The 19,550-nt window shown below is 42.2% G+C and overlaps 1 protein-coding gene across 1 annotated transcript in view; it reads left to right on the forward strand.

Annotated features, from left to right (window-relative positions):
• The window catches only part of TMEM232 (transmembrane protein 232), a 148,804-nt gene that overhangs the window by 86,508 nt on the left and 42,746 nt on the right, over positions 1-19,550 (forward strand). The window contains exon 11 of the mRNA XM_056849001.1: positions 6,619-6,866. Within this exon, the coding sequence (XP_056704979.1) occupies positions 6,619-6,866 (248 nt within the window). The remainder of the gene's footprint in view (positions 1-6,618; positions 6,867-19,550) is intronic.

The following is a 19,550-nucleotide window of genomic DNA, read 5'->3' on the forward strand; positions in this document are numbered from 1 at the left end:
GCCAACTTCCGGGTACTTATGCAATCAAAAAATAGCAGTCTCAAAGTTTGTGCACATCATTTATAAAGTTGTAATCAAAGCGGCCTATCTAGAACCCTATTAAGGTAGCCTAACTACTTATAGAACAATACAACACACCATCGGTAATAAGACCTTGAGACAATGACTCAATGCATACATCAATGATCCAGAACCATATTCCCCAACCGGCATAAATGTACATGCCAATTGTATATTCTTCAAATTGCTTCTCAGCAACTCATTAAATAGATGTCCACTCATTAATTGAAGTCTCCTAACCGATGGATGACTGCGGCAACATCAGTCCTCATACTAGAGCGAATTCAAGCCTGAAGTCTGGCTTGACCTGAGATGAAAGCTTAGGTAAAAGTCTGGCACGAATATGAAATGAAGGTTTGAGGCGATACAGGCTTCCAGTAACCACCTGTTTCCAACACTTCTTCAGTCACCTCTTGCATGGCTGTTTAATGCCCGAAGCATCCTTCCAACACCTTCTGTGGATTTCCTTGTCTCCTACAGCTTGTGCAAAAGACGCCCTTAGCATTTGCGTATTTTGAGCCACCACAGTGGCTGTGACGTTTGTGGACTGTCCACAATAGCCATGCAGATTAGCTTTGGATTTCGCACATTAACAGATCACTTCAGGATACAATGGTTCCATATTAACATACCACACCCTCATTAGCACATTATCTTGATACTTACAGGACAATGATTAGCACTTTACCTTTGATACTTTTTGCAGGACAATGATTCAGCTCAAACCCAACCCCTTTCTGACTATATATTACTCTTCTTACACACTTGACACTGAGAGACAGTGTTACTCCTCTGAAGATGCCTGCCACAGCTGCTGGCGAAACATCAGGAAACAAAATACCAAGACCACGGTCACACAGCCCGGATAACCTACAAGAACCAATGAACTCTGACCGAGAAAGCCTTCGACAATATAATAATAATAATAATAATAATAGCAACACTATGTAGGGTTGCCAACCTCCAAGTGGTGGCTGGAGATCTCCCGCTATTACAACTGACCTCCAGCTGATAGAGATCAGTTCACCTGGCGAATATGGCCGCTTTGGCAATTGGACTATGGCATTGAAGTCCCTTCCCTCCTCAGACTCCGCCCCCAAAACCTCCCACTGGTGGCAAAGAGGGATCTGGCAACCCTAACAATATAACACTCCCTCAAAGGTATACCTTAAAAATTAAAATTGCCTTGGCAGGATTTTTTTTTTTTTACTTCTAATTTTCTGCGCTCTGGAAATGCATATCTGAAATAATCCTGGATGTAGCCATTTTGGGTTCCATTCCAATGAATGTTTCTTGTGACCCACAAATCCTGGGAGAAAGTGGTCAGCAGGCTTTGCAGATTTCACTTAAAAAAAACCTTTGTTGGAAATAATATCAGATGGATACAAAACTTCGGTCTTGTGCCGTTTGATCTATGATGGGTGTTTGAAACCGGGAAGTCATCAGACATTGTGGTGATTGCGCAAGTGTGAATGCAGTCTTTGGTCCTAGAATTCAATTCTACACTACAATGAACCTTTCTTTAAAGAGTTTAGGGGCAGCCATGAGAAATGTTTAAAACTGTAAATGTATGTGCTAATTACTGAGAGGTAGAAAGCAGTGTAGATGGAACTTTGTGACATCAAGTAGTACTTGTACCAAGACACACTAACTGCTGGGGGAGCCAGGATGTCAGAGTTATGGTTCTATGCTAATGAACTCCATGAAGGGCAATTCTGGACAAAATCACTTTGGGGGTAGGTTCACATGTTATTTTTTTTTTCATGCCAGTAAAATTATGTAAAACATTGTGTTTGATTGGCTGTGTAGGGGTATATATCAGCTAGCTGAGGCCATATCTGTAGGGAAGATAACAATACAATTCTAAGCAGAGTTGACTTTAATGAATTTAGAAAGGGGTAGCTGTAAGTGTGTTGCCTGCCTTGGACACAGGCATTCAATTCTCTTTTGGAAAATGGAACATGGGAACCATCCTTTAGAGTCAGATTTTATGTTACTTTTTGCAATTTAATCTTTATAGAAAATGGTGAGACAAATTGAGTCTTTGTCTGGGATTCCATACTTATCATTCATAATTGTGGAGATACCCACACTAGTCTTATCAAGGCCTAAACTGTTTGGGAATAATGGGTGGGAATGGGTACACCTTACCAGAGGCTAGCGCTAACGTGGGATGATAAGTTCCATTCATGTCATAAAATAGCAATGTGCTTTTCCTTCTTGTTTCCATAGATGTGACTTTCAAACACATATGATTGGTTTGTGGTGTTGATATTCTAAATTTAAAGATTTAGCTCCCTATAAAGAGATGAACAGAAATCACCCCAGAAATTTGAAATTTTGTTTTGTGGAAAATGCTAGGGCTTAGTCTCTCTTTTTTTAAAAGAAAAATTGTGCTAGTTGCAGTACAAATATGAAAAGATGGATGTAACCCAACAATGAAGGTTTTTTTAAAAAACAAAAACCCAGAGCTCAGTTAAAGCAGGCTTTAAAAGGAAATATAAAGCAGCCATAACTGAGCAGTGACAGTGTCAGAAGCTACTATAGCAAGAATTTAAAAGTGTTAGGTACAGAAATGAAATGTAGCTACATCTGGCCAATTAAAAAGCTGGTATCTATACAGTGTATCTGCATAATGACATTAATAAACATGCTACACTGAATCAGATCTCATTAAATTAAAAAAAATGCATCTGACCTTTTTTTTTTTTTAAAGAAAAGCACCCCCTGTTCCATCTGTGTTCTGTTAGGACTAATAGGCATATAAAATGAAGGCTGCCAGACTAGTTAAGGGTTGCTTAAGGATTCACTGTATTCACTAGTTGTCGTTGATATTTTAAAACCCAATTGACAGGATTCAAGATCCAATTTCCTTCCAAGAAAGAACAATTTTATTATGAGCATAAAAAGGGTGGCTGATATTACATGACACTTTCAGCTAAGAACTTCTTTTTTTTTTTGTAACCAGATTTTGGCCAAGACAAATGTGCCTTAAGGGCATCCCAAAGGATGTCTGAATATACAAAGAAAACATAAAAAAATACTTCCAGTAATTAAATGTGCCGATAAGCTTATGAGACCAGTGGATTTGGAGGCTTTACAATGGATCTGCATACATAGAGCTCTAAGGAATGTATTATTATTATTTTTTTGTAAAAATAGTAAAACGCGAGTCCAGTAGCACATTAAAGACTAACAAAATTTCTGGCAGGGTATGAGCTTTCGTGAGCCACAGCTCACTTCTTCAGATACAGCTAGAATGTGAGTCCATCTATCCTTAAGTAGAGAAGAGTGAATTAGACATACAATGGCGATGTAAATGTCAAAAGAAAGTACATGACATTAGCAAGTGTGATTGGATTAGTTGTGTTATGTAGAGGGGTAGTAGGCATGAAGAAATTAGCATTGGTAATGAGATAGGAATCCCAGATCTCTATTCAATCCAGGAGAATGCATAATCTTGAGTTTCATTATTAGTTATAATTCGGCAGTCTGTCTTTCTAATCTCCCTTTGAAATAGTAACAGTTGCCTCAATCCTAGCCCTTGCATGCGTTACGCCATATACACATAACTCCTGCATATGAATTGTTTCCAACTAAAAGAATAGCTGAGTGTACAAATCTTTTTATGCACGTGGAGTTGCATGATATACGGAACTTTATGTATACACGTGAGATACTCCAAGACTCTGCATGATATCACTCGATCACAGCTCACATTTATCCACTCTGCCTAATGGCATTATGGATCATAGCTGTGATGTGATCTGGTGAGCTGGGCCATAAGGATTTCAATAGGGAGAAGTGTAAAGTACTTCACCTAGGCAGAAACATCATAAGGCACAGATACAGGATGGGAGATAGTTGGCTTGACAACAGTACATGTGAAAGAGATCTGGGAGTCTTAGTGGACCACAAACTGAATATGAGTCAACAATGTGATATGGCGGCTAAGAAGGCCAATGCAATTCTGGGCTGCATCAATAGGAGTATTGTGTCTAGATCAAGGAAAGTAATACTACCACTGTATTCTGCATTGGTCAGACCTCACTTGGAATACTGTGTCCAGTTTTGGGCTCCACAATTTAAGAAGGATGTTGACAAGTTGGAGCGTGTCCAGAGGAGGGCGACCAGAATGGTCAAAGGTCTGGAATCCATGCCCTATGAGGAGAGACTTAGGGAGTTGTTTAGTTTGGAGAAGAGAAAGTTGAGGGGAGACATGATAGCCATGTTTAAATATTTGAAGGGATGTCATGTTGATAAGGGAACTAGCTTGTTCTCTGTTGCTCCAGAGACTAGGACATGGAGTAATGGATTTAAACTAATAGAAAAGCGATTCCACCTGAACATTAGGAAGAACTATCTGACACTGAGGGCTGTTCGATGGTGGAATGCACTGCCTTGGAGGGTGGTGGAGTCCCCGTCTTTGGAGGTCTTTAAGCAGAGGCTGGATGGCCATCTGTTGGGAGTGCTTTGATTGTGGGATCCTGCATGGCGGGGGGAGGGTTGGGGTTGCTGGGGATGTGGGGGGAGGTAGTTGTTAATTTCCTGCATTGTGCAGGGAGTTGGACTAGATGACCCTGGTGGTCCCTTCCAACTCTATGATTCTATGATTCTATGTATTGAGGGCATCAGTGCACATCTGCTCAAAATCAGAGGTAAAGGTTAAGAAGTACATTTTCCAAGACCTTAAAATGCACTTAAAAAAAAGCTACACTTGCAATTATTTATGTGAAAACACCTGTGTCAATCAAGAGTACAGACATCCCCTTGCCCAGCTGCTTGCTGGCATGCCCTATTGTCATGTTCTTATTTATTACATGTCTTCGTAAAAAGAAAAGGAAATCAAAGCAATGTACATGGGATTCCATGGCAGCCCGTCATTCAGGAAAATGCCAGATCTTCAGAAAGGTTATTACATTCAGCACCAGGCTACCCTCACTGGAATATACACATGAAAATACAACCTTGGTCATAGCTGCTAGCTGGAGTTTGCATCCAAACCAATCCAATGGCTTATTCGCTCCAATCCAGTAATTTTCCCCTAATGAGGAACAGGACCTCTTATGTATAGTAACTACACCACAACCGGAGCTTCTCCATTCATACTAATGAAGTAAATAGATCTGTATAAACATTTTTTTTGGCATGTTTTCTTTGTATATTTTTTTGCATCCTGGTCTGTGCTTCTTCCTATGGAATAGGTTATGCAGCCCCCAGTTTCAAGAGATTTGCGTACTCTCTGATCTGGGTTTTTATGCCTGTCTGAGTTGGGGTGGCTTCTTATCTAAGATCTAGACAGAGTGAGGGGAAATGTCAAAAGGGGAAATGTCAAAAGTGAGGGGAAATGTCCGTGCGTCTTATGGAGCGAATGCCGGCTGGGCGCGTGCGTGTCGGGACGGCGCGAGCCGGCCTTCCCCTCCCCGACGGCCAGCTGGGAGGCGGGCGGGGCCGCACAGAGTGAGCCAGCGCATGCGCCCAGCCGGCTCTGTGCGGCCCCGTCCGCCTCCCAGCTGGCCGTCGGGGCGGGGAACGCCGGCTCGCACTGTCCGGACGCACACGCGCCCAGCTGGCTCTGGGCGCCCAGCTGGGCGCGTGTGCCGGCTCGCTCTGTGTGGCCCCGCCCACCTCCCAGCTGGCTGTCGGGGCGGGGAAGGCCGGCTCGCGCCGTCCCAACACGCACGCGCTCAGCCGGCATTCGCTCCATAAGACAAGTTTTTAGAGGAGGAAAACAAGATTTTTTCTTGTTTTCCTCCTCTAAAAACTAGGTGCATCTTATGGTCAGGTGCGTCCTATGGAGCGAAAAATACGGTAAGTATTTTTGTTGTAAAGTACCGTATTTTTCGCTCCATAGGACACACCTGACGATAAGACGCACCTAGTTTTTAGAGGAGGAAAACAAGAAAAAATTCACTCCATAAGACGCACAGACATTTCCCCTCAGTTTTGAGGAGGAAAAAAGTGTGTCTTATGGAGGGAAAAATACGGTATGCTGTGGCCACACCAAAGTGTTTAAGATAGAAAAGACTGTTTCTTACTGTATCAACATAACATCTCAAAACATGACATTTTGCCAGGACTGTAGGCAGATATCTGGCACAAACTGTTATTAAAGAAAGATATAATTAATGCAAGCGTATAACACTCAAAATTACAGTTTGAAGGTGTATATTAAATCTGGCCTAATGGCTTTTGAAAGGATTAAATTGTTTAAAATGCCTCAACATTTCTTCCAATTAAAAAAATGCATTCTGTCAATGGCACTTCAGTTATTACCAGCTTCAAAATGAAAATAGTCTTATTTGTGCTCCAAATAATGGAAGCTGTGCCCAAGTCTCCTTACTTTCATCATGTTATTCCCAACCTTATACGTACATTTCCTGACTAAAGCACAACCAGTAAATCAAAGTGAGCTACGGAAGGCAAAAATAAACATGAGATTGCCTTATTTATAATTCCCTGTGTAGATGGATTATAGCCCAGATTGTTTCTGTCATTGCTTTGTTTCAGGCAGCCCATTGTGGCATGCTTGCTTTGGTCTGTTCTTTTACTTCTCAGGTTGAAACCAAAAGCCTGACAAATCAATTTCTTGAAGGCAGAGGGAAAGTTCCAGCCGCTCCCCGAGGGCTCCCTTCTTCCCAATACATAGGATGGCGAATCACCACTACCTTGTACCATCATTTCCTGCCACCTATTGGGCCAGACATCCCGTTGCCGCGCCAGCCTGTGTGGAAGCCACTGTCAGTGCCATGCCGAGAACCAAAAATATCTGTTAAGGATAAGAAATCCGCACTCCAATCTATAAGGTACCAACTTCCTGGGGTTAAAATTCTGCCTCTGCATGTTGTTTGTATGATACATAAAGGCATTTGCTTTGATGTTCTTATAATCCTGTTTCTGTTTTAGAACGTTCGGCGAAAACCTGCTTGGGAAGGAAATTAATCTATCTGGATCATATTTTAGGGATGAAACACTTGCCTGCCTCTCTTTTTGTCATTTCATCTGTGTTCATTGCACAGTTTAAAAATAAGCCCTTCGATAAAGGAAACATCTTGCATAGAATGTCATAAGATTAAAGCTTTTGGAGTTTATTTTGAGTCAGGTACTCTAGCAAATCAACTCCCCCAAAAGGCAACTAGTAATCAAAAGAAAATGAGATCGCTTGACAGAAGACATTGAGTGCAAACGAAGTCTTCACAACTCAGCCCTGCAGTTTTACCACATCCCACAAGAGCTTCAAAGTAGTGATACGATGTGATTTTTATCCCAGGAATTGAAGTGAGAAGGAAACTGTTAACAGCATCTGTCCATACTCATTTCTTGCCCTTTATGCCTGGAACTCCTCCCAAATATCTGTACGGTGCCACCTTCAAATCCTGTATTACAAGTGCCCCAAGGACCTTTGTTTCTGATCCTGGTATGGGATCCTGTGTATACACAGGCACATACTGGAGGTGATATTTGGAGAACTATGAGAGAGGGGGCTTTAGATTTGAACTAAATTGATCTTTGTGGAACGCTGCTAGATGGAAAAGCAAAAGTGGAATGCGGAAAAGAGATGCACTGCGATGTAGTACAAAAAACGGGAATGCAGTTGCAAAGAATTTAAACATGAAAACAAGGAATTATAGGAATGTAAATCAGTTAAACAGCTTCTGGTAAAAGCAGTCACATTAAGCTAGATGTGTCTGTTAGTGGCCAGTCACCATGGAACCCATCGGTGGTTGTATGTGTGGTATCCCCAAGAGAAAAGAAAATAAGGTACTGGAGATGTATGGTATTTTTATAATATCTGTTTATTTGCAGATGTATTTGCTGAGCAAATATTAAGCACTACAGAAAAACATGCACATACCAGGAAGCAATTATTCAAACAACAAAATAGTACCTTTGGAGGCCAAAGATTATCATCCCCAAATCTAGAAGCCTTGCTTAGCCCCATAACACAAAAATGGCTTTACTCCTCCAACAACAGTTGAAAAAGTCCCTCACTGTTCTCTTTGCCAGGTAGTTGTCAGCTCTCATCTCTACGAAGAGGGTGGGACAGTGGTAGAGCATCTGCTTGGCATGCAGAAGGTCCCAGGTTCAATCCCTGGCATCTCCAGTTAAAAGGACTAGGCAAGTAGGTGATGTGAAAGACCTCTGCCTAAGACCCTGGAGAGCCACTGCCTGTCTGAACAGACAATACTGACTTTGGTGAACCAAGGGTCTGATTCAGTACAAGGCAGTTTCATGTGTTCATATTCTAGAAGCCCAGAATAGGTCATAATCCTAAGGAACCATTTTGAGTATAGGGAAGCTGAATAAGAGAGTTACTTTCATAATGCCATTTGGGGACGATTCACTTAGTCCTCTACATTCGCCATTAGCCACGTGTCTGGAGCAGCACACATGGGAGGGACTCAGTCATGTCCTGTCCCTAATATTACATACATTGACCATTGTATAATAATGAGCTTCATCACCATCATATTTGACATGTATGTAGCACAAATGTAAGTCACCTTTTTGGCCTGAGAACTAAAAAAAATACATTCAGCACCTATCCATGAAGATGTGGGTGTGCAGACAAACAAAAAGAGAAGGAGAGATGGTTATAGACACACTATGAGCTAGACACACTATGAGCAAGTTGGGTCCCGGTGGTGCTGCCAGCATCTTAGGGGCTTATCTTGGACCTGGCTGGCAACTTAGCAGAATCAGGAGACAATGACGGACATGCCCATTGCCTTCTCCCATGCCACCAGTTCTAGTGGTCTCAAGGGTTCGCCTTGGTTGGTTGCATGATAAACTGACCACGAGTGCCGGCATACTGCTGTTCAGCATACCTTCCAGGGGTTGCCTTCTCCTAGTGTAGCACTTCAGAGTGTTCTGAGCAGTTCACAAATTATCTCAGTCACTCGCGACAGCTCTGTAGGACAGATCAGTATTATTGTCTCCATATTGCCAATGGAATACTGAGTCTGTGTGAATGTGAGAAAGAAACTTTCCCTAAGGTCACATAGTGATTTTAGGGTGGAAGCTGGGCTGCCAGAGTGATGGTGGTGAAGGCTAAAGGGATAAAATTGGGGGAGGGGGGCTACAGATCTGGTTAAAACCATGGGATTTGTTTTCATATATGATGTTTGGATTTGTCATTTGGGCAATGTGAGGGGATAGCCAGAGCAAATCTTTGAGACCCCCATTGTGGCTCTCAACAGCTGTGGTCAGAAGCAAGATTTGAGTCGAAGACTTCCTGCTTCACACCTCAATCTCTTAGCTGCTCTGAAATACACATATTGTCTGCAGCTGCGTTATGGCCTTTAGCTTATGAAATAATTGAATGGAAAATGGATGAACAGTTTAATATCAGACAAAATAGCTCAATATGACCTCATTTTTGAAATGTTTTGTACAGCTATAAATATTCTTGGCAACCTTGGTCCCCCTCCCACTGGAATTTCTGATAGATCGACAATAGAAGAGAAGGACATGAGATGGTTAAATGCTGTCATCTCCTAGAGTGATGGGAACATTGCAGGTTGTAAAAATGGTGTGTGTGTGTGTGTTGGGGTGGGAAGCTTGAGCTTTCCTTCTAACCATGAAGAGTGGTCTCAGTCGGATTGGGCCTGCATGTGCCTGGAGGTTGGGTTTTAGGTATGAACTCCAGAAATGCATTTAGTCAACAGTCTGCCTGTCTGTTCTGTGGCTTTATGATGTGTAAATCAGTCCCCAACAATCTCACCTTTACCCTGACTGTCCCTGAAAGCTTTATCAAGATAACGCAAGACATCTTTTACTTTTGAACTTTGTCAAGATATGTGGTGTGTTAAGTGCTGTCAGGTTGCATCCAGCTTGTGGTGACCCTATGAATTAATGTCTTCCCAAAAGTCCTGTTGTTAACAGCCTTGCAAACTGAGGGCCGTGGCTTCCTTGATTGAGTCAATCCATCTTATGTTGTGTCTTCCTCTTTTCCTGCTGCCTTCAACTTTTCCTAGCATTAGTATCTTTTCCAGTGACTCTTGTCTTTTCATAATGCAATCAAAGCACAATAGCCTCATTTTGGTCATTTTAACTTCTAGGAAGAGTTCGGGCTTGATTTGATCTAGAGCCTACTTATTGGTCCTTTTGGTGGTCCACAGTATCTGTAAACCTTTCATCCAATACTGCATTTCAAAGGAATCAACTTTCTTCCTTGTCCAACTTTCACACCCCATACATAGTAATATGAAATACCATGGTATGAATTATGTTAATCTTGGTTGCCAGTGACACATCCTTACACTTAAGAATCTTTTCTAGCTCTTTCATGGCTGCCCTTCCCAGTCTCCAACCCCTTCTGATTTTTTTTGTTAGACTCTTGAACACTTTCAATTTTTTCATTGTCAGCCTTAAAGTTGCATAATTCCCCTGTAGTCATTACTTTTGTCTTCTTGATGTTCAGCTGTAATCCTACCTTAGCACTTTCTGCTTTAACCATCATCAGTAGTCATTTCAAGTCTTTTTCTGCCGGTAATTTGGTATCATCTATCTATCTCAACTGGTTAATGTTCCTTCCACCAATTTCACTTCTAGAACAGTTAATATTAACGTTATGCATGAGAAGGACTCAATGCCTATTTCAGGCTGGTTCCCCCCACCTTCCGTCTTAGAATATGGTTTCCTATTTCATCCTGAAGAAACAGTAACAGTGCAGTCTTAAGCAGTTATACCATTCTATGTCCATTTAACTCAATGGTCTTGGAAGGGTGTAACTGTTTAGGATTGCACCTTTTCCTATGTAAAAACCAATAAAATTAATTATAAAAGGCCTGGGATCCCTTATACCAAGAGAGAAAGAAACAATGGTATTTGAGATTATGTCTCTTGAATAGGGTTGCCAAGTTTCCCCTTGTCATCAGCGAGAGCTTTGCAGGGCGTGACTGGGGACAGTGATTGGCATGTGCATGGTTTCCATAGAGTTTTCAGAGGAGATTGCTAGTGTCCTTGTTGCTTCCAGGCAAACCCGGAAGTGACATCATTGTGTTGTGCGCATTGCATGTGTGTGGATTGCAGCCCCTCCTCAGCTGGTCCTCTTCCATTCGCTGACCAGCTGAAGGATGGCGGGCAGCTCAGTTGATTGGTGGGCAATTACCCACCAATACTGGGCAGTTGGCAAGCCCACTCTTGAAAGATCTAGCACAGAGATCCTCAACAAGGGGGGAATTCCTCCCTGGGGGTGAATTTTAGTCTTCCGGGGGGGGGGGATTGAAACCACTTTTCAGCAAAGTGTGATGTCCTATAGATTATGTACAATCTGTAAATTGTAGTTTGTTTTTTTGAGTTAGACTATCTTGGGAAGGGGGGAATTATATTCTGAACAATGGTGAAAGGGGGGAATAAAGCAAAAAAGGTTGAGAACCACTGATCTAGCAGGCTGCTGGGTCCTACTGATGCACATGCACCCAGTATATTGGCTATGTCCTTGTTGGGCTATAATGATTTATTTCATGTCTTTTTACATGCCAACTATAGAGAGTCTGCCAGGTGTGCAAATCATCCAAGTTGAGAAAACCCAGGAGAAGCTAATTGCTCTTATTTACAATAAATAGAGACTTGGCCCAATGGTCTAACGACTGTAACCTGTCTTAATAGCAATTTCATGAAGAAATAGCATGCTTTAAAGTACAGAAGTCATATTAGATCTTATGCAACACTGTGCCTTTGAATACTTAAAAGAATGGAAATTGCATATATAAAATGTGAGAAGAGATTGCTGTGTTTCATGATCTTTGACCAGCTTCTTGGTGAAGTGAAAGACATAATAACTTTGTGAATTTTTTTCTTGTCCCCAATGAATTATGCTATAGCCTAGGTAAAAAGCAAGTCCTAGCCAAATAACTGAAGTGAGATTCTGTTCATGAAGCATCCCCCAAACTGCAAAATGTTGCAGTGTCACTCAAGCTTTTAAACTACATTTGTTTGTTTTTTGTTTTTTTTAAAAATCCTGCTTGTTATTTCATTTTTGACCGTAGTTTGGCTTACAAATTTCCTTCACTCCTAGCATGGTATGTTTCTATGCAGGGGCAATTGGGTGGTAGCTAAAGTATCAAAGTTCAAGCCTCTTTGAATTCTGATTCTCCCCTGTTTTTCCTGAGACTTCCTAGGCAGTGTTTTTCTTTAAAGAAATAGGCAGTTGGTTATTCACTAATATTCAGGATCCAGAAATATTGATGTTGGAAAATCCTCTGTGGCTGGTATATTGCATTCTCTTCTCCCAGGAATTCAGAAAACAATATCTAGCAGTCAGGAAGATGAGATTCTCCCATAAGGTAGCCAGCCATCTCATATGAATGTATGAACACTATGAGTACCTACTGGATACTAACCGTGCCATGAGTAGCATCCCCTTCTCCCTTTCTGGGTACCATTTGGCACATGATGTGTACATTTTTTTCTTTACTAAATGCTATATATCTCCACCCTGACCTGGATGGGCAGGCTAGCCTGATTTTATCAGAACTCAGAAAATAAGCAGGGTCAGCAGTGGTTAGAATTTGGATGAGAGACTACCAAAGAGGTTCAGTCAATGGCAAACTCCTCTGTATGTCTTTTGCCTTGAAAACTCTACAGGGTTGTGACTGGATGGTACTGCACTTTCCACTGTATATCTCCAGCTTGAGAATGCAAACCCAAGGAAGGGATGTGGCACTTTTTTTATCTATGGTGATGTGATATGAATAAAGTGCAGTTCGGGAATCTATGACCAATTTATCTGAAAAAGATCTCATATGAACTCAGATACACATACTTCAGCCCAATAAGTTCTTTCCTGAAATTACTGTGACAGTTATCACCGCCTTTCAACCTCTTAGTCTAGATGACTGCTACAATCCTTATACCAACCTAGGGTAAAATAACAACAACAACAACTGGAGGTAAAATAGTTCATTTGAATACTGCACTAATTTATTTCGGCGAAAAATGCCACCTCTGTTGAGTTGTACTATTGCCTGCCTTGTCACTGTTTGTGTTTGTTATAGTCAGGACCACATTTTTCTATCTCTTGAGGCTTCTTGGGAATGGTTGTGCCTTCATTTCCGATTTAAGTCTATTTCTCCTTCAGTTGCTGAATTTGGCTTTTTTTTTTAGCCACTAGTATACTTGAGGAGCTACTTTTGCTAGCTTTTTCAGATTGAGGATGAGGTTTGTTAGTTGGTAAGCAGGGGCTCTGACAAAGTCCTGCAATTTGTCGATTGCTTTTTTATTAATGGATGCAGTACTGTCAGGATCTCAAGGCTGAAACAAATGTGACAGCAGCCACAGGTCGTGTGCTTCCCTGTGCAAATGTTCAATGTGTACCTCTCCATATATAGATGCACTCGCCATGTGAACTGGACTATTTTGAATGTATTAGACATGAATAGGCTGGGTGCATGCCTCAATGATGGGGAGCCTGCACAACACATGGGCCACTGTTGCGTCTCTTTCAGTCCTAAACAGCTAACTAGAAACATACTGAGTAGCTGGCCTCAGTGAAATGAGTGGGGTTAGAGTACAGGCTGGATTGTACCCGCTTACATTGAATAAGAAATTAATCCAATTTCTGATTTCATTTCTTTAATGCATATGCATTCAAATAAAACTCGGAAACTACGTTCAAAACCAAGTAGATGTGTATGGCTGTCCAATGAAAACTGCCATGTTTGGGTGCCGTCATTGCTGAAATGCCTGCTGTACTGACGTAAAACTCCCATAAGGGAATTATTTGCACAGAATTTGTGTGCAAGAGTTCTAATCAGAAGGACACTTCAAGGTTTGCCGACTGCTATACAAAAATGTGTCAGCTGTCTTCAGATGATGTTGATAAGAAATTTTTGGTTTAATTTAGTGGGATTAGAAGCGAGGTGCAAGGTAACTTCTGGTATGCCAGTTGTACTGGGCAAATTTTTGCACTCTCAGAGGTTATAAGCAATCATTGGCGTTGATATCCTTCATTTATGGGAAACACTTACCATTCTGGTCTGGTACAGGCAACCTGAATGACACGTGCGGTGTGTTTTTCTCAGTCAAAAACAAAATATTGAGCCCTTAGTAGATGTTCATTTTAACAGACTGCCTCAGAGTGCAAGCAGCCTAAATATAGCAAGAACTGAAAAGGAAAAGGTAGGTTTAGCTTACTCCAAACAAGCCAAGGAGTGGTGAAGTATAACTGTTTCTCAAAGTGACTTATGTAAAGAATAATTGCTTAAGAAAAATGGCCTGAGTCTCCTGTGCAAGAATGAACTGGCGATTCCCTACCAAACTCTTCTGTATCTATGGCCAGGATTTTTTTTTTTTTTTTTTAAAACACCTTACAGAAATAGTTCAGACTTCCCAAAGGGGTTTCTCAGACGCTAGCCCCCAATCGCAGATGGGAAGCTGCTTTTGAAGTGGAGCTGCTGCTTACAGAAAAAGAAGTTAAAAGACTCACAGGGCATGCCCAAACTCAAAGTGGCCCTTTGGATACCTGACTGTGCATTGTAGGCAGACGAAGTGGCAGGCAAGGTAGCTGTGGTCAGCTGAGAGTCCATGTGTATGAGGTCTGTTTTCCCAATGGACTCTGCTCTCCTTGTATCCCAGCCTCCTTACTTGCTAAACAGCCTTATTTTATTGCAGCCTCTCTCCCGGCTCCTTTCTCAAACCCTGGCCATCCATCAATTCCAAGGCATCAAGCCTGTTGTCTTATGACCACTGCAGGTGTGCAGAACAGCGCAAGCCTGGCAAAGGGAGGAGATGCTTAGAAACAATTGCTCAGGCGATGCAGTGTTCTGCGTTACATGCCACCGCCCTATCTGGCCTCCATTCCTTGACATGAGAATGCCTAACAGGCAATTTGTTTAATTGGATGGCTGCACTTGGGAGACTTTTCTTTTGAAATACAGATATCATAATTGCATATGTCTTCCAGAGAGGATCCACAAAAGAATTTAGGGATGCAGTACTAAGTTACTCTTACTAAACAGGGGGAAAAAAAGAAGAAGTTCCATACAAATCCCTTTCCCTCTTCTCTCAGATGTTTTAACAATATCTTTCAGTTGATAATAAACCAAGGCCCTCTGTCACACTGATACCCAAAGGCTACATTTTCAGAGGTGTTCAGCTTCCCTTCTGGCTGGTGAGCTCTACACAAAACTCACTGTTTGTGAAACAGCTGGAAATGCTGTGTGCTTCAGTCTTTTGAAATGTGGGACTCCATTCCTGAGAGTCACTTACCGGTAGTCTTTTTACTTGAAAAGCTGCCTTTGTTTTAGTGTTCCAAGGAGAACTAGACTGGACAGAAAGTCTTTCACTGAAACCAATAGGATTTTCTCTGTCTGTTATAGGATATATTTGCCTCCTGCTTTTGCCTAGTGGGTAAGAGTGAGTGGGGTGTGGTCTGTAATATTTAGATTTCTATCCCACTGTTCCTTCAAGGAGCATATATGTCACCTTCCCATTTTGTCCTCATAACAACCTTGTAAAATGGGCTATGCCCAAGATCACTCAGGGAGTTTTATGATAGAGATCTAAACCCAAATCCATCTGGTCCTAGACAAACTATTACACCACGCTGGCTTTCCACAGCAATCTACGCTCCTAAAATAGTTCTAAGCCTTGCTGGTATTCCTTCCTGCCTTTTTTTCTTGACCTCTGCCTAAAATCCAGAAATAACTTTTCAGTGCATTTTTCCATTCCAGCAGTATGCCAGCTTTACCCATTTCCAACTGAAATGCTCTGTTCATTGCAGCTTTTCTCCCCCCGCCCCCGCACTTTGGCACTATTACTTGTCTCCCCTTTTCGAAGTCACTCTAATCCATTGCTCCTTGCTAAGAAAGCACAGCTGCATCAAGCACTAGCCAAGTATCTTTAATAAACTGTCATATTCATTTATCTTCCCAAGCAGCCTACGGTTCCTGTTCCAATTGTGTTGCTGCAGTTTAAGATTAGTTATTGTTTAACATCCATCATATGTAAAGAGAGTCGTCCTTCCCTACTTAACTCTTGACCAGAGAGCAATAGCCAGGGCTTGTCACTTCCTTTGTCTCTGTTTGTGCGTGTGGAGGAGGACAGATAAAAATTTTCAGGCAGAGACTTTTCCTGTTTTTTCTTCAGCAAGGAAGCAAGCCATATATGATAAAAGATACACACATATACAGACAGAAACAAGCTAGGCACAGAGATAAGAAAATCTATTATAGAGTATTTGATGTGGACTTAAGAAACTTGAATTGCTCAGCTGTAGACCCACTGGGTGGCCCAGTGTCTCTGTCAATAAGAAGAGGAAGAGTTGGTTTTTATACCCCACTTTTCTCTAAGGAGACTCAAAGTGGCTTACAATCACAATCCCTTCCTCACTCTACAACAGGCACCTTGTGAGGTCGGTGGGGCTGAGAGAGTTCCGAGAAAAGTGTGACTGGCCTAAGATCACCCAACAGGCTTCATGTGGGGGAGTGGGGAATCAAAGCTGGTTCTCCAGATTAGAGTCCTCCGCTTTAACCGCTACCGCACACTGGCTTTCGTGGTGTCATCCCTAGACATCATTTCCTGGGCCTCTAGTTATAGCTGGAAGACTGGCGGACCCTAGGGATACCAACAGGCCCAGAGAAAAATGTTCTCTCCTTCTAACAGATGTTTAATGTGTGGAAATGGGCAGCTGAAGCTTCTCATGGCATGGAGTTAAATAACATCACCTGGTAAAAATACAGTTTATTGAGCCTTTATTAAAGGGACATTTTTTTCTCTAGGTGTGTGGCCACCCTGTGTGAGCAAAATCAATACTTAAGTGAAGTAAAGTTCCAACTGATGGCCTCTCCCACAGAATGAAACGATGTTTGGTTTTATTAAACAGGATCTTTCCTCATTATAAAGTTTTCCATCAAGTTCCTTGTACTCTTAACCTTGACACACAGAGTGTGGTTATTAGGTTCCCTGGTGCCAATTAAAATAACTTCTCCAGGACTCAAATGATTGGCAATTTGGATGGGAAGTCTAGGAATTACAATATTGATGGACAGAAGTCTTCCATTTGTCACAGAAGCCTGGTGCACATGACAACCGCACACATTCACTGAATGCACAGGGATGGACAGTGGGAGTGAGCACACTGGCCTGTCCTTCTGCCTCTGCGCAAACACCCGTTTCTGCAGGGGTGACCCTGCAGAGGAAGGGGCTGTGGGAACTCTCCCTCCTCATAATCAGCAACATTGCAAAACCAGCGTAGGTGACCATAGGGGAGGGAGCCGCTTCCTCGTTGTGGTGGCCTCTAAAGGGGATCAGGCAATCGCATGGAGCCAGGGGTGGGGCCAGCGTGCTTGCTCCCACTCTCCCTCTCCGTGAGTCCAGTGAATGCATTGGGCTGTTGGGTGCACTGGGCTAGAGTCAGAGGTGTATAAACATGAAATATTACCACAGTTGTTTCTTCTATTCCAGGGGTCTCCAATGTGGAGTTCAATGGTGCCGTGGCACTCACTGGCTCCTTTCCTGGCACCTGCCAAATGATTTTGGAAAGTGGATGGACCACGTGGGACTTTTTGAATTTTTTGATGTTTATGGTATAATGCATAGAACTTATGGTGTGTGTGTGTAAAGTGCCGTCAAGTCGCAGCCGACTTATGGCGACCCCTTTTGGGGTTTTCATGGCAAGAGACTAGCAGAGGTGGTTTGCCAGTGCCTTCCTCTGCACAGCAACCCTGGTATTCCTTGGTGGTCTCCCATCCAAATACTAACCAGGGCTGACCCTGCTTAGCTTCTGAGATCTGACGAAATCAGGCTAGCCTGGGCCATCCAGGTCAGGGCAGAACTTATGGTAGAACTTCTATTAAAATCATCAGATTTTTGAAGTTTGAATGTATTTTTATAATTCAAGTGGCGGTTGACAGTAACATCCCTACATCAAATTTTGTTCACTTAAAAAAAATCATGTCTGTTCCTGCCAATAGCCAGTCAGAATCTCTTTCTTATTGTACATATATGCAAAGAGTTGTCGCCAGTCCTTCAGTACTGACTGCCATTGTCACAAGTCATAATGGAGGATAAAATGGCTAGAGCATTGTCCCTAAGTGATGATGCCACTTCTGGGTCACGGTGGAAGTGACATCACCTCACCACCAATGATGGCGATGCCCCCTCTCCCCCACCACTAAGCAGCAGTGGGGGAAGAGGGCTGCTTGCAGGAGGTCTCCTGCCGATCCAGGAGCCCTGGCAGCCCTGGCAAGAGATCTGTTAGGCTTATGACAGTTTTCGTAGGCTGAAAGCCTGACATGCCAGTGACATTCTCTGAAAAGAAGTTTGGTTGTTTTTATTTCCCAGTGGTTTCCGATGCAACCACATGGCACATTTTTAAGCCTTAAGAATACATTGCCATTAGAAGTAATTTGAGATGATTACCTTTTCTTCCTTCCGTTATGTCAATACCAATGTAGTGACTGATATTTCAGTTTAAGTTTACCAGGCACGGTTCCTCTGTGCACTTCTATTCCATTTGCATTTTTCCTTGGCAGGGGAACAAGAAGGAACAAGTTTGAAAAGCAGCATTGACATTTCTAAAAAAGAAGGAAAGAAACAAACAAAAAATAAGCATGCATTTGGTGATCCAAGCAAATTCCTTGAATAACTAAGAACATTTTTCTTTATATGACCAAGTTACTTTTTTTTTTTTTGTAATGTTAATGCTGGAATCGGGTTTGGAAAGGAGACGAGCTGCAGGATGCTGCACTAATGAGTAAACAGGTGTCACTCTCCTAATAAATCAGGACGGAACCAAAGCTCCAAGGGAAAGTTGGTAGACAGATTTCATGAAATGGGTTTCAGCTCCGTTAAAGAGTGTTTCTCATGAAGAAAGACATTAGCTTGAATACAATTTCTACCAGCCGCAAACCCCAAAGAATAGGCATTTCACAGTTGTAGGCTTTGTGACCCCGGTATAAACACTGGGCCGTTTTTCTTACCACACATTTTACCTTATGGAATGTTTTCAGGTTGTCCTCTGCGGACATGCCATCACAGCCATATTTTTTAATAGGGATCTTGGCTAGGATAAATCTAGGCTGGGCATAAACTATATAAGAAGAGGGCAACAGATGTGGCTTTACAATGTAATATAACAGGGGGTTTGTTTGTTTGTTGTATTCTTCATTTGGAGTCCTAGAAGAGGAGGGATTCTACATCCTTTAGACAGATTTTCCCCCTTTCCCTGCTTGAACAGACAAAGGATTCATACTAATCACTTGTCAGAAGGGAGACTTGGGTAGAGACATTTCCACAAGCCTAGCTGCAGGTTTGTGTCCTGCCAGCAGAACTGTCCACACGTGTGGGGGATAAAATTAACAGTGCTGGAACTATGTATGCAACTCAAGTTGTTGCACTGGGGGAAAGCTGGAAGATTTCCCCTCTTGCAGCAGCATCTAGTGTGCATTACATATTGTTCATAAGAGAGGTTAATATTTCAGCCCAACAATCCTGACATTGTTAATTTAGGAGAAATCTTAAATTTGTTTCTAATAGCTGGATTT

The sequence above is a fragment of the Euleptes europaea genome, chromosome 4 (assembly GCF_029931775.1).
Source record: "Euleptes europaea isolate rEulEur1 chromosome 4, rEulEur1.hap1, whole genome shotgun sequence".
In the NCBI taxonomy this organism is placed as follows: Eukaryota; Metazoa; Chordata; class Lepidosauria; order Squamata; family Sphaerodactylidae; genus Euleptes; species Euleptes europaea.